The sequence below is a fragment of the Bombyx mandarina genome, chromosome 22 (genome assembly GCF_030267445.1).
Source record: "Bombyx mandarina strain Sakado chromosome 22, ASM3026744v2".
Taxonomy (NCBI): domain Eukaryota; kingdom Metazoa; phylum Arthropoda; class Insecta; order Lepidoptera; family Bombycidae; genus Bombyx; species Bombyx mandarina.
This window is the reverse complement of record NC_143228.1, coordinates 435,644-451,268: the sequence shown is the minus strand read 5'-3', so window position 1 is coordinate 451,268 and position 15,625 is coordinate 435,644. Positions and strand designations below refer to the sequence as shown.

The window sequence follows — 15,625 nt, the reverse complement described above, 5'->3', positions numbered from 1 at the left end:
GAATTCACGTCTCAAGGTGGGTGGTTGCATTTGCGTTGTATTGTTACTATAAGCTCCGGTAACCACTTAACACAAGGTGGACTGTAAGCTCATTCACCCATATAAGCAATAAAAAATGCAAAACGTACTAACAATAAAAATAGAATAAACATTTAATTCATAATTCGTGTTGTCTAGTAATCAATCATAAAATAAGCGATATAAATAAATATTTTATCATATTCCTAGTCAGAAACGAATGAGTTTCCATTTGTCATACAATATTAGAATCCAAAATGTTTCTTTTCAATCGTGAATTATTTACGAAATCCAAATAACAATCAAACTCGCCGAATGTTCGCTTGACAAAGAAACCAAAATATGTTTTTTTTTTCATTAATTCTTGAATAAGATCTTAATATCGCAGCGACGAAATAATCTTTTCCGACAAAAAAATAAATTATTCGTCTCACAAGTAAAACCCGTGGCTGACGTCTGTGAACAATACACCTGATATTTCTTTTAAGTAAAATGTTATAACGTGTACGTAATATTGTCTTTCATAAATGTAGATGACTAGTGTGCTCAATGCGAGTATTTAACGTTCTCGTTAGCGTAAAAGTTAACTCAAATTTGTATGGAGTTGGAGCATTCGCCTACATTTGCCGCTAGAGATGCTGTTTCACCTTCAAATTCAGCACTATGTCTTGTTTTGTCGTGCGCACATAACTTTTGTTGCTTATGCCAGATTTTGTTTCTTTTTACTTGTGTTTTTTATGTATCTTTTTAGCTTGTGATGTGTATTGTGAGCCTAATAAATAAAGCCAAATTTCAGTTAACTTTTACATTATCGAAAACGTTACAAAGCTCGCTCTAAGTACACAGATTAGCTCTCGGTACAGACAAGCAGTTACTGAAGACCAAACGATTAATTCAATACGGTAACCTTCACACCTGATTCAGAAGTCCAATGAGATTTATTTGTTATTACTACTGTACTCTATATTAAGAAATGTATGAATGGCTTACGAACACAAAAAGGTCAGAGGGCCAAATCCCATGTAGGTCGCATTGATCACACACCAGAGGAAGAACGAAGAGATGATCCTGCTTTAGACAGATACAAAGAGAGACTGGTACATTATAGTACATCCATACTAATATTATAAAGCTAAAGAGTTTGTTTGTTTGAACGCGCTAATCTCAGGAACTACAGGTCCGATTTGAAAAATTCTTTCAGTGTTAGATAGTCCATTTATCGAGGAAGGCTATAGGCTAACATCACGCTAAGACCAATACAAGCGGAGCACCAATAAAGAATATTTCAAAATTGGATTTTTTTTCCCTTTTGAGAGCTTCCGCTGCGTGCGCTGCAGAAACGGTTCAAGTTTCGCTAAAATAATGTATAACAGAATTGTTCCCTTTTAAAAGATCTAAAAAAAGTCTGCGACAGCATATGTCTATACGTTAAGGCTGGCTCACTATAACGTTTTTTATGCTAACCAAATTTGTTCTAAAATAAAGCATTCTTTGTGAACTATTCTACGCGGACAAAGTCGCGGGCAAAAGGTAGTATCTAGACGATCAAGATCACGTTCTTGAGCGTCTGATGAATATTCGGACAGACTGTTGTCACTGTACTGTTCTATGAGTAGAAAATATAGTTAGAGCGCACAAACATCACAACTTTAAAGCCGCCGCCCGTCTTAACTCCTTGCCGCCATGTAGGTCACTGGTGTCCTACGCGGTGCACTAGAGTAATTATGCCGATTTCTGTTGTTAAGCGCCTGGATTGCCTAAATTTGCCTTCTTATATTTTTAATGTATATATGCTTAAGTTTTTTAGGTATTTTAGAAATAGATTCATTCTCAGTATCTTCGGATTCATTTTTCTCGAAGTCTACGAGATATTCCGGTGCCTAAGGCGGCCGTAAGCTATCATATCCTTTAGATCTCAACGCATTAGCATATCGTGGTAGAGCTAATCACAATGCTATTGAAAGTATTGAAATAGTTACCACACAAAACGTGCAAAATCGATTTGAAATGTTGCGTATTAAATACCCTAGACCCATCCAGATGAAATATTAAAAACAATACAATTAATGCTCTAGACAATAGTATCGCTCATCAAAATACCCGTTCGCCGAACCACGAGCTTCAATAATGAACACACTTCGCATCCTTGCTGATCTAAGTGGAAAATGACAAGATATCAGCATAAGCAGTTTGCTAATTATTCTAACAACGTAGCTTAAAATTACTATAGCGACTACTATAGGTGATTAATTGAATTGTGCGATATATATTAGGTTTTTACCAACGAAATCGCCTTTTATATACTAATATTATAAAGAGGAAAGATTTGTTTGTTTGCTTGTATTGAATAGGCTCCGAAACTACTGAACCGATTTGAAAAATTATTTCACTATTTGGAAGCTGCACTATTCCCGAGTGACATAGTAAATAGGCTAAAATATTTTTTGAAAAAAATTAGGGATCCTTATTCAAACTCCAATAATGTAACCCAAGGTGTAAAAAAATTACCTAAAATATTCTTTACATCGCGTGCCCCGAGAAAACTATTGATGATAGAATAAAATAATATACTACGACTTTGTAGAACACATTATTAATTACAAAAAGTGTCTCGACAGTATATGTCTAACTATTATAGTTGTGTCGCAATAAGTATCTTTTATTAAACAAATTAAAACAACGTCAAAATATATAATTGAAATTTTTTTTAAAGACAGAGCGGAGCCGGATCGGGCCGCTAGTACTATATAAAGATAAAGTTATTTCTCTCAATCAATGGTATAAATATATGTCTGCCAGAGCAGTGGTAGTTTTTCAATGCCATTTTTGAAGAAGTAAGAGCAGCGGGGACGAGCAATTAACCATGGCTGGCCGAAGATTCGCGAACTTCTCCATCATCAAGGAGTGGTGCGTTCGTTTGTAGTGTTCACTTCGTACATGTCGGCATTACATCAGGCTTTTCACACATAAGTTCTTTTACAATGAAAATACAATACAAGTCTATAAAACTTTAACATTACATGTTTAATACAAAAAACGACGTCTTAGTTCTTACACAATTAGCCATTTTGTGATGGTTATAGTAACTACAACTTTTTTTTATACAAATAAGTGTAATTACTGCGAAACAATTTACAAAATATGACTTAATATTCACAATACATATTTTAGTGATTTTTACATGACTCTGACATACACTTCATTAATGTATAATATCATATATAAATTACGTTTCAAATGGCCAGTAGTGTAAAATAGCAACTTCGTAGGCTTACGCTTTCTTCTTTTTGTACCTCTAACTGCCATCTTGAGTACTTGTGATAGAACAAATTGTGAGCTCACACCGTTTCGCGATAGCGTCCTGCCTATTTATGTTACGGACTGTATTATTAAGTTTTACTCTTATGTGTATGTTAATCGTTGTCCATGCAAATTAATATCAAAAGAACCGCGAATTCGCCTTAGCTTCTACACTATTAAGAAACAATTGTATTTTTATTAGCACACGGTCTAATGTTATACTATACATTTAAATAGATCCTTGATCTGATTTTATGCCTACGAACTATAATTTAAGAGGCGGTAATGTGTAAGACCCGAGGCTTCCTTTGTGTGTTGTTAACACGATATATTAAATGTAACTTGAACTAATGATTAGACCGTCAATGTAAGATGTTAACAGTTCGTTAGGTCGTGTGCTAGTTATGATATATTTATATATAACAGCTTAGATGAGCAGAAAAACAAACGAAACTATAATACTGTGGTTTCTAATTTCCTCTGCTTGTATCAATTGATTTTTTATGTAAAATCACTAATTACTTTCGATAACTCGGTGAGCCCGTGAGCGTTTGTGTGTTTAATCGGAACCCATGATCATAAAAAAAAATTAAAAGTAATCTAACCGTAGGAAATTTAATAATTAATATAGTTAAAATGAGGCTTAAGCTCCAAATATTAAATAAGATTAAAGTTCTGCGATTCGCGAGAGTCTAAGACTTCACTGATTCATTGGAAATTTCTTCCGTAAATATACATATATGAATATACATAATATAATGAGTAGAATGAGAATGCGAGAATGAATACTGGTGGTAGGACCTATTGTGAGTCCGCACGGGTAGGTACCACCACGTAGTAATGCGTTTCGGTTTGAAGAGTGGGGCAGCCGTTGTAACTATATTGAAACCTTAGAACTCATATATCGAAGTGGATGGCGGCATTTACGTAGTAGATGTCTATGGGCTCCAGTAACCATTTTACACCATGGGCTGTGAGTTCGTCCACCTAACGAAGTAATAAAAATATTTATTTACAAACGATGATGGCTTGTTCATGAAAACAAAAGTAAATAAATATCGATGAATCTTTTATTGCTGACTACAAGTTCTGAGAATTAGGGTATGCATAATAATATATTATTTCGCTATGAAAGACGAAAATAATACGAGTAAAGCCGCAGGACATATTTAGCAAAGTATAAAAACCTATAAATAGTGAAATTCACGTGTAACCTCATAGAACAGTCGTAATAACGTTTATTCAGCCCTCACTGGGTTACGATAATATTATCGTTGATCTGTTACAACGAGGGTGATATTCATTTTAGCATTTAGTTATTTCAAATTAATAATTTATATGGGGAATATGTTTACGGCCTATAGGTCTTCGTTTTTGTATCCTACCAAATTAAATCTTCGAATATTTTGTGCTGGAAATGTGTAATGTCAACTTGCAACATGAATTCACCATTAAGACCGAAGACAAAATACTTTAAGTATTAGAAGTTAAGGGTATTAGAATCGAGCAGGAAAATCTCGAAGAGAACACGAAAGGCATGCCTAAATTCGATGAATACGTACTTAACAAATGTTCATGATTGACTTCCACGGTGAAGGAATAACATCGCGTAATAAAAATCAAACCCGCAAAGTTATAATTTGCGTAGTTACTGGTGGTAGGACTTATTGTGAGTCCGCGCGGGTAGGTACTACCACCCTGCCTATTTCTGCCGTGAAACAGTAATGCGTTTCGGTTTGAAGGGCGGGGCAGCCGCTCTAACTATACTGAGACCTTAGAACTGATATCCCAAGGTGGGTGGCGCATTTACGTCGTACCGCTTAACACCAGATGGGCTGTGAGCTCGTAGCGCTACTACGAACAGAAAACGGACAAACAGAAGCTTGTAGCTCTACAAGGCTGGACTCGCTTACCTGCTGATTAATAATATTGTACATTATCTTAGACATTCTCTCACAAAAATGTATATGAATACAGTAATAGCTTATTTTGATGTTTAATTCTGACACAGAAAGATATCGTTACATTTTGTGATCTTATAAAGCTTGTAAATGTCAATTTCTGGTTTCGCTAACAAATACCGCTTATAATTGTTTTTAAAATACAGTATCAAAATCACGAAAAACAGGCAACACTTTAATTCTCGGTGGGATGGATGTAATGTGCTCTGCGTCAACCCTGTCCCGCCGTTTCAATAGCCCCGACTGGGCTCCGGCCCGGTCCGAGGTAGGGCGCCGGTTGTGAGCGGCAGGAGTTTTTAGTGAGGTTCAACTCCCACATACCCCACCTGCCGCGCGGGTGGGGATCCGGCGATTGTCTCCTGTGGAAAAAAAAAAAAAACTTTAATTCTATATATGACGAGATTTGTAAAATACATCTCGGTTAAGCTTGCAAGATACCAGGTAATAAAAAATGAAATTTAAGTTAGATTGGTATCGAAGTAAATAGTTGTGGAGTTATGTTCTTGTAAAGTCTTGAAGATACTCACTGATCTTTAAGCATAGCGCCCGTTGGCAAATAAGTTTAACTTATTAAACTAACACCATAACATAGCTTTCAAGAAATTGCTTTGAAGTTCGAGTAATTTTTAGATATTTTTTTTATTTTTGGAAGAGCCACAGCCCACCTGTTGTTAAGTGGTTACCGGAGCCCATAGACATCTACAACGTAAATGCCACCACCCACCTTGAGATATAAGTTCTAGGGTCTCAGTTTTTACAATACAACGGCTGCACCACCCTTCAAACCGAAACGCATTACTGCTTCACGCAGAAATAGGCGGGGTGGTGGTACCTACCCGTGCGGACTCACAAGAGATGCTACCACCAGTAAAAATTTTATTTACGAATTTCAATTACGCTAAATTCTTAGTAAAGGGACAATTTTATCAACATGTATTATTAATTTTGAATTCTAACTGTGAAAATTCATCTTGGCTGCGCGTTTGCAGGCTTTTTTATCTTTGACCACAGAATTTTTCAGATCTAGCCTCTTCCAGCTTATCGTTTGAGAAGAGGTGTTTTATTTGCAAGTATAGTCTCAAAGATATGAGAAAAATAACTATAATAATTCCAATTCACAATTGCTATCTAACATTAGAAAACGATGTTATTCGTATTGAAATAAGGTTTCCCAAAAATATCTAAATAAGTGTATTGTTTCAGTGTTAACAGAGGAGCCTCGGTTTGCCGAGCCCATCCCTAACGTGACCGTGGCTCTGGGCCGAGATGCCAGCCTCCCGTGTGTCGTGGAACATCTCGGGACCTATAAGGTGAGTACTGCAGAGGACACCTAAAAAAATGCCGTACGGTAACACACTTTTTGAAGTGAAACTTCTTTAGAACCGTTGTGATTTCAAGCTCGATGAAACGAAAAAATAAGTCCATAGAGACAAAAACTAAATACACTAAAACAAGATAAATGTATGGAGAGAGAATAAGATAGAACATATTATACGTGAAGTTAAAATATCAATTCTCAGAGGGCGCTACCTCATACTATAAAAGATGATTTACAATTATTTCTATTTAGTTTATTATATATACAATTCCTGAATCGCGGTGACGAGATGTTAGACAGTTGGTAGACGTTCTCGTATTTCTCTTGCTAAATCATACCTGGCGTAGGGATACCGTGATCATGCATGCCGCTTTAGCGGTAGGCAGCGGCTTGGCTCTGCCCCTAGCATTGCTGAAGTCCATGGGCGATGGTAACCACTCACCATCAGGTGGGCCGTATGCTCGTCTGCCTACATGGGCAATAAAAAAATTTAAAAAAAATGCAGGCGGTTCCTCCAGACTCCACGGTGAGGCTGCTCCATTGCACTGCGGAGTGGTTAAACCTTGCGATTATTTTTATTTTTTATAAGTTTCACTTCTACCGTGTGTAACTTGCACACACACACACTTCTTTTCATCATTATTATTGAGTATCAACTGACACTTTAGAGTACATGGTATTGCATTGTGGTGCCGCAGAAAAATGCTTTAACTCGCTGAGGACGAGCATCAAGTCACCGGGTAACGGAATAAACTGCTCTCAAGAGGTCTCACAGTACCTATAACTTAAAATGTACGTCAGAACATTTCCCATCGAACTTACAGTGTGAAACGATTTAATTATCCTTTGAAATGGAAAGCGGAATATGAGTAAAACAATTTGAAGTTTGTGTATATTTAGAAGTACTATTAACATGGTTATTGACCATATCAATTACTCATTAAACTAAATGATTATACATGAACCATTTCATTGATAATTATTTGAAAATATTGCTACCTTACCTATTACCTACTAGAAACCACGTGAAGTTAATTTTGTTCAATTCAAACCGTAAGTTCATCAAGTTTTACAGCTTAAAGTTCTAACTTCTAACTTAGGCAACGCTAGAAATCCCGGTATTTACTTTTCAAGTTAATTTAACAAACTCTAGTTTATTTTCACGCAGTTCAGACCACCAGCACTTGCCGAGTGATATAAGAAATTGAGCTCTGATTATTAAATTAAACAACACCTTCTAGACACCTACTACTACATAATATCTATACTAATATATAAATCTAAAGTGGTTTTTACGGATGTTCCGTTATAACTACTGAACCATGCATTCGATTGACTTGAAACTTGGTATCCATGTAGAAAATACATGTATTTAATGGATAAGAATATTTATATGAGTGTTGGACTCCCTACACCAGTTGCGGGGGCGTTAATGATGAGAATCTTTGTGGGAGTGAGAAATAATAATGTTAATTTTATATGCCCAGCGAAGCAAACGGGTACAGCTAGTTAACATATTATATTATAGTTGCAGAATGCAGACAAGTATGTGACCCTAAAGATAGGGGGTGATACTAAGGCCAGGGTCGTAACGAAGCTTCCACCTACTTTAGCCAATTAGGGTTCTTCTAATGCCTTGTTTTGACAGCCCACTTGACTTGTATGGACATGATATGCGGGTCTGGAGACCATGAACGGAAGTTTGAGGGTCAGGAATAGAATTTTTAAAAATGTGCTAGAAAGAAGCCATGGCTAACTCACATGATTCTACACCGAACATTCTACATCGAAAATTACAAAATTTTCAACTAGTTCATGATATTTGAATATTATTGCAAGATCACGGGTAAGCTTAAGACTACAGATACGATGTTAGGAGCAGACAAATCTGTCTACCCTCTTTTTAGTCCGTTTTTGCGGAGTACTACTGGAACTCGACAAGTCGTCCCGATAATACACACTTATGGTATCGATTGGTTTGAGATATTCAGTCAAATCAGTACGGTTACATAGTAATATTCACCATTGTAACTAATGAAAGTGACCCTGCTCTCCTAATAAACGAATTGTCAATTAAAGATCGAGGCAATTAACTTTGTAAAAGTATTTCTTGAAAATTCCTAAAATAAAATCATCCCTAAAGTATGTACGTATCTTAAACAAAGAACATTAAGAATTTAATTTTCTCAATTCTTCACACACAGTTGAAGGAAGATCGCGAGGGCAGATTTCCCGAGGGGTTAGAAGGAACCGTCACTCTTACGAGTGCGAGTACAAAGTTTATCGTTTTGCGTTTTCCATAAAATATGATGTTGTGTGGTTCAATATTGTTTCAATTTGACAACTTTAAATGTGTGGGTAAAAAGTTATTTATTATTTCATACAGTGAAAGTTTGGCCTCAAACCTTGACTGTATAATTTTGATACTTTTTGTTAATTATTGAAAATGATTTATTTTTCAAAATCCTTGTTTTCGATTTAATAATAATTTGTATATCTATAACTTAAATTACATAATGCCTGTAATTCATTTTCGTGTACTTACACACGAAGTGTATTAACGTCAATCCATTTCGAAATACATTCATTCAAATTGCTACGTCACGATTGAATTGTAATTCGGCGGTCGTAACCAGCTATTACCAGTTTCAATGAAAGTATGCGAGATGGGAGAAGATTTACTGTACGAAATCAAACATTGAGGCTATGTCATATTATTTATTATGTAAATAACCTTTTTAGCCGATCTTAAATCAAATATGATCATGCCTTCTGGTAAATTGATACATTGAAGGTAGCCCGCCCACGTAATCTTTTATGAATATTATGAATACGCACATTACACGTTACTTTATATGTCATTGTGTAACAAGAAAACTAAAATTATGAGTTTAAAAAGTAGGATAGCCACTATGCAGTACAATTAAATACTTCCGTTTGCTTACACGACGCAATAACCTTTTAACGCCAAGCGAACGGTGCGCTCATCCAACTATCATCTATCGCAATATAAAATAATAATTCAATAAACGATGAAATCACACACACAATCAGCAAAGTAAAGCTCTATCAAATTAAGAATCAACCATCCCTTAGAAACGGAACAGCGAAGACCAATATTTCCTTCCTAGCAATTTAGAGACCATGATAAATAGTCAGAGGGGGTTTTAGTGCAGTAATTTCAGGCAGTATTTCACTGAAGCTCGGTTATTCATTAGATCACGTCATAGGTACAGGTAGAGCGCGCATTACGAGAGTAATTACTGTCGTTTCAGGGATGCAATAGTCAGCAAGTGCACGCTTGGATCTTGTGTTTATAAATTTGTGTTATTTCATATTAATGTGTAGTATTACATTTTCGTAGTGAGGTAAAGTCAAACCGTGAAAGCTTTTTAATCATTCAATAAGGCTCAGGCAAACCTGAGACAGCATTGTAGTGGAGTTTAATTGGAAAGTTGTAGATATAGTAACTACATGTTTTGTAATTATAATTTTACATAACAGTAATGGTTATGATATTAATATCTTACATATAAATTTATACTTTCAATAGAATAATCACACGCTATCAGACCTACAAGACAAAGTGTATCTAGTTAGTTTTAGTTTTGTGAATTATAATTGTGATGTTTTTAGCTTAACCACCGCAAAAAAATGGTAGTCCAAAAGAAAACATACGTATGTACTGCTACTTCTACGACATGGTATACCATGTATGTATGTAGTACATACCGTGATTACTTACTTTTTTATTATTTAAATATAATGGATATATTAATAAATGAACGAGCTTATCTACGTACCGCGATTTCTTACTTTTTATTACTTGAAATTTTTTTATTACTTCGATGGCTGGACGAGCTCACGGCCCACCTGGTGTTAAGTGGTTACCGGATCCTATAGACATTACAACGTAAATGCCGCCATCCACCTTGAAACATCAGTTCTAAGTCTCAGTTTTTACAGTACAACGGCTGCCCCACCCTTCAAACCGAAACGCATTACTGCTTCATAGCAGAAACAGATAGGGTGGTGGTATCCGTGCGGACTCACATGTCGTCTTCTACCTCCATTGGGACATTATGATATCTAAAGGCTTGTAGTGGCATTTACGTCTTAGATGTCTATGAGCTTCGGTAAAAAAAAATGGTTACTATGCCCTCGAGACATAAGATCGAAGTCACAGTTGAACTGTGAATCTGGTCTCTCAATATTCGAACCGGAACCCTTTGCGGTAGACGCGAGTATGCTACCTGCCAAAACAGGACCTGGCATCAGTAAAAAACCAAAAGAAAAAAAACAGAAACAGCAAATTTTAAACAATATCTCAACTCATAATACGTTTATAAATCGTGGAATCACACAGCGAATGCACAGCGCTATTTAAGTTATTCATGAACTTGAAAGCTCCGAAGCTCGTTTAATATGAATATTCCAGGAATTTCAATTAATTAAAGGGTTTAATCAACCGTTTGATTTAGTAATGACGACCACAATACTAGTAAACCTCTGATAATGAACTAAAGGTTAATTAGGTCGTTTCCAGTGCTTCCAGTGCTTTTAACTGATATTATTACTTATTTATTACTTGTGTTAGTTTACGTTGGAAAATTTTGACTCTTAGTAGGGCGGTCGGCGAGACACGTGTATTAAACCAACGCACTTCACAGTCATCATCATAATCACCGGTGTGAGGGGCAAAGTGATTACAATTTGTACCTAAACTTCACGTTTTTCATATCGACTATCTATAACGTGGGCTACCGCACGAAGTCATCATAGCCTAAAGGATAAGACGTCCGGTGCATTCGTGTTGAGCGATGCACCGGTGTTCGAATCCCGCAGGCGGGTACCAGTTTTTCTAATGAAATACGTACTCAACAAATGTTCACGATTGACTTCCACGGTGAAGGAATAACATCGTGTAATAAAAATCAAACCCGCAAAATTATGATTTGCGTAATTACTGGTGGTTGGACCTCTTGTAAGTCCGCGCGGGTAGGTACCACCGCCCCGCCTATTTCTGCCATGAAGCAGTAATGCGTTTCGGTTTGAAGGGTGGGGCAGCCGTTGTAACTATACTGAGACCTTAGAACTTATATCTCAAGGTGTGTGGCACATTTACGTTGTAGATGTCTATGGGCTCCAGTAACCACTTAACATCAGGTGGGCTGTGAGGTCGTCCACCCAAGCAATAAATAAAAATTAAAAAGAACATTATTTGTCCATACAGCTCTAGCTGATCTAAAACATCATAGTGAAAAAAATGTTAATTCCAAAATCCCGTACCACAGTTTCAGAATAGCTACAGTCTCAAAACGAACCAATCTCATGATACAAACTCGCCTGTCATATTTCACCCCTTCCGTAATTAAGTAAAAGGGGGATAGGGTGTACACCGAAACTGCCTCAGTGGCCTGCATTCTGACAATTAACTTATTCATGAGTGTTCCACTGTCTAATTATTTATTTTATTTTACGACGCCCATTATCCGGTAACATCCCCCGTAAATACTTAAGCGTTGAAATTTCGAGCTTCCAAAGGGTTGTAAGTGCTTTATTTCTTGGATACTGCGTGAAGTAGTTCTCGAATTTCCACCATTATTAGCAATCTAAATAATCTCGTCAGAAAAGTATTGTGGCATTGACACTCCTAGCAAGAAAACATCACGGCTTCTGAACTGACTCCATATAGATTCAGGGGTGCAATATAGAAAAGACTAGTTTAAAAATTATAAAATATTTCTGTTTCGAAATTCGTATCTATTTTTGTAATTCCCTTGTAGACAGACGAGCCTACGACCTACCTGGTGGTGAGTGATTACCGTCACCCATGGACTTCAGCAATACCAGAGTTAGAGCCAAGTCGCTGCCTACCTATGTGCAGGGGGTTGCAGAAATGGATGTTTGTACAGAAAAAAAATCGTATGAAGGCCTTCAGCTTCTATGGTTATTTATTACCGACCTTAGTAAATATTTTATTGAATTTGTGAGTTTTTAACTAATTCTATTATTTATCTACGCTCAAAAATAGCAGACGGGTTCAAAGATCATCTTATTTTAAATGATTACGTTCAACGTTCAACGTTCAATCGTAAATATCACCAATCACCGTGAGGCAGGAATTCTAATTCTCACTTCTTTAAGACAACGGATGCCCCACCCTTCAAAGCGGAATGCATTACTTCTTCGCGGCAGAAACAGACAGGGTGATGGGGTGGTGGTGTTGCGGGTTCTCAGGCAACCTACCACCAGTAATAATACTACGAGAACCACCCATTTAGTTTACTAAAACCACTAACGCCATAATATTATTATTAGCTTTTATTAAAATTCTCAATTATAGATCCTATAACGTTGGTATAATTATACAACTGCTCAGCTACCAGCGGTCAGTAGATGTTACATAATATGTCGATTTATGCGAACGCTTTCTAATAAATAAAAAGTCTAAACACAATTGTGAAAGCAACTCGTCAACAGCGAACATCGACCAATTAATAAAAGCAGGCAACAATGGAATAATTTACAGAATAAACAACAATTTCCCTAATTTCATTGACGTAAGCACATAGTGAACTCTTTACATAGCCCTCGCGTCCCATAATCAAACGAATACGTTTCAATTTACTGAAGGTAACTTGATATGAGACCTCTTTCACAATTTCGTAATTAAAATGGGTCATGAGGCTCCGTTTTTGCATTACGAATGTAGAATGTGGAAGCTTTCGCGCTTTTAAGTCTATTATGTTAGTTAGTTTGGATATATAACACAAAATAAATATAATGTTTACATTATATTTTGTTGGACAACAAAAGTGCCGGATGAAAGGCGATTGCATGCAGCAGAGATGCGAATGTTGCGATGGATGTGTGGAGTAACGAGAATGGATAGAATACGGAATGAATATGTTAGAGGAAGTCTGAAAGTGGCACCTGTGACAGAGAAGCTGAGGAGTGCGCGTTTGGGATGGTATGGACATGTGATGAGACGAAATGAAAATGAGGTTGGTAAGAGAATGTTAACTATGAATGTGGAAGGATACAGAGGAAGAGGTAGACCTAAGAAGAAATGGATAGAATGTGTGAAAGATGATATGGCTAAGAGGGGAGTGAGCGAAGAAATGGTATATGATAGAAGAGTATGGAAGGAGAAAAGATGTTACGCCCACCCCAGGTGACTGGGAGAAGGGCAGGATAATGATGAAATATAATGTTTACATGAGCTTTTGATAATTTTTCGATTTATTAAAACTAATTTTACATTGGCGACTGGCACCATTGTCGTCCGTAAGCTCGAAAATAAAGTACTAATATTCAAAAACATAAAGTATTCGAAGTGTCTGAAATTTTATATCGCAAATTCAATATTTAAATTTATTTAATAATATTTAACGAGAAACCGTTTTAACTCTACAGGAACTGCAATTAGAAACCATTCGTCACCCTCCGTATTCGGCAAAGCTTGCTCCAACGTACTACCATTTTAGTTAAATTATTTTTTTGTAATACACTATCCGTATACCGTTATGCCGTTGTAACTATACTTGAGACCATAGAACTTATATCTCAAGGTGGGTGGCGCATTTACGTTTTGGATGTCTATGGGCTCCAGTAACCACTTAACACCAGGTGGGCCGTGAGCTCGTCCACCCATCTAAGCAATAAAAAAAGGGTGCGTGTACTTATATACGCGCGTAAGAAGTTATACTTTATTTTTATTTTTTTTATATTAAATAATTAATAATAAATATTTAACGTTTATCATTTAATAATATTTAGTATGAATTATATTAAATAATAATTTTGTCATTTATATTACTAAATAATACATACGGATAGTTAACATCAATTGTATTGGAGCACTTAGGAAGTTTGATGAGCACAGTTTTTTCACAAATATTTTCTAATATTAATTAGTATTGATTTAAATATTCAATTTAAATCACTTCTGATTATAATTCAGACGCACATATAAAATTCGCGCTTGTATAATGAAAACAAAATGAAAACACGTGTTTTAAATGTAGAAACTCAAAGCATGTGGATAAATATTATAAATGTAAATACACAGTGAACAGAGGCGGCGTGCGTGCCAACATGCGCCACTAACAGAAGTTCCATTTCTGTTTTGTTGGTAGCATTTTTTACGAGTGTACATGCGCGAAAGTTCACCTGCGGCTATATTCAGCCTCGCCAAGTTACGTCGGTCGTATTGTAATGAGCGATTTAGTGGGCAACTTCGTTCTGTTAATTTTGTGTCACGGTGCGCGCGCATTGTAAAATTTCACTCTCATCAATTTTTCATAACGCGCCTAAAGAAGTATAACTTCAAAAAAAAAACCTATGCGAAGAAACGTGAATATTTTTCTTTCCGACACTCAAAAGGGAACTAATGCTAACTGCCTTAATTTAATACTTAATTTGCCCCTCCCATCACATAGGACATTGAACCCTGCGTGCCAATAGACTTATAATTGCCACGTCTCGTACAATACAAAAAAACTAGAGTGAAACATTACGTAACCGAAACTAAAGTAATGGAAACACGAAACATTTATTTTGTTAAAATTTATCTTCGTTTTTTTTAAAACTGTCCTTTTACACACGGAGATTATAAAAACAATAACAATAGTCCATAGTACAAGCGTGCAACATACTAATGGAATTCTTCGGGGCTTAAAGGATAAGGCGCGCACGGTCACTCGTAACCCGCGATGCAATTGAGCCGATGTTGAGCACGATGAACAACATCGTGTAATAACAATCAAGCCACAAAAAATGTATTTGCATGTTTACTAGACAGTTGTGACATACGCCTATTCTCAAGATGGGTGGTGGCTTGCACTTTGTAAGACCTATGGGCTCCGGTAACCATTCAATACCAGGGGGGCAATAAGAACACCAGTACTCTGAATAAAAAAAGTGTGCCTTAATGTGTGAATCTTTTTCCGTATCTGAGTGCTCGATTCACACACACACACATATATACACAAACACACAAACATAATCGTACTTTATTACACTG

General features: G+C 36.3%; 1 protein-coding gene across 3 annotated transcripts in view; it reads left to right on the top strand.

Annotated features, from left to right (window-relative positions):
- LOC114249363 (lachesin) overlaps positions 1-15,625 on the top strand; it is a 108,917-nt gene that overhangs the window by 37,513 nt on the left and 55,779 nt on the right. For all 3 annotated transcript variants that reach the window (XM_089736721.1, XM_089736722.1, XM_028182899.2), the window contains exon 3: positions 6,483-6,589. In XM_089736721.1, the coding sequence (XP_089592847.1) occupies positions 6,483-6,589 (107 nt within the window). The remainder of the gene's footprint in view (positions 1-6,482; positions 6,590-15,625) is intronic.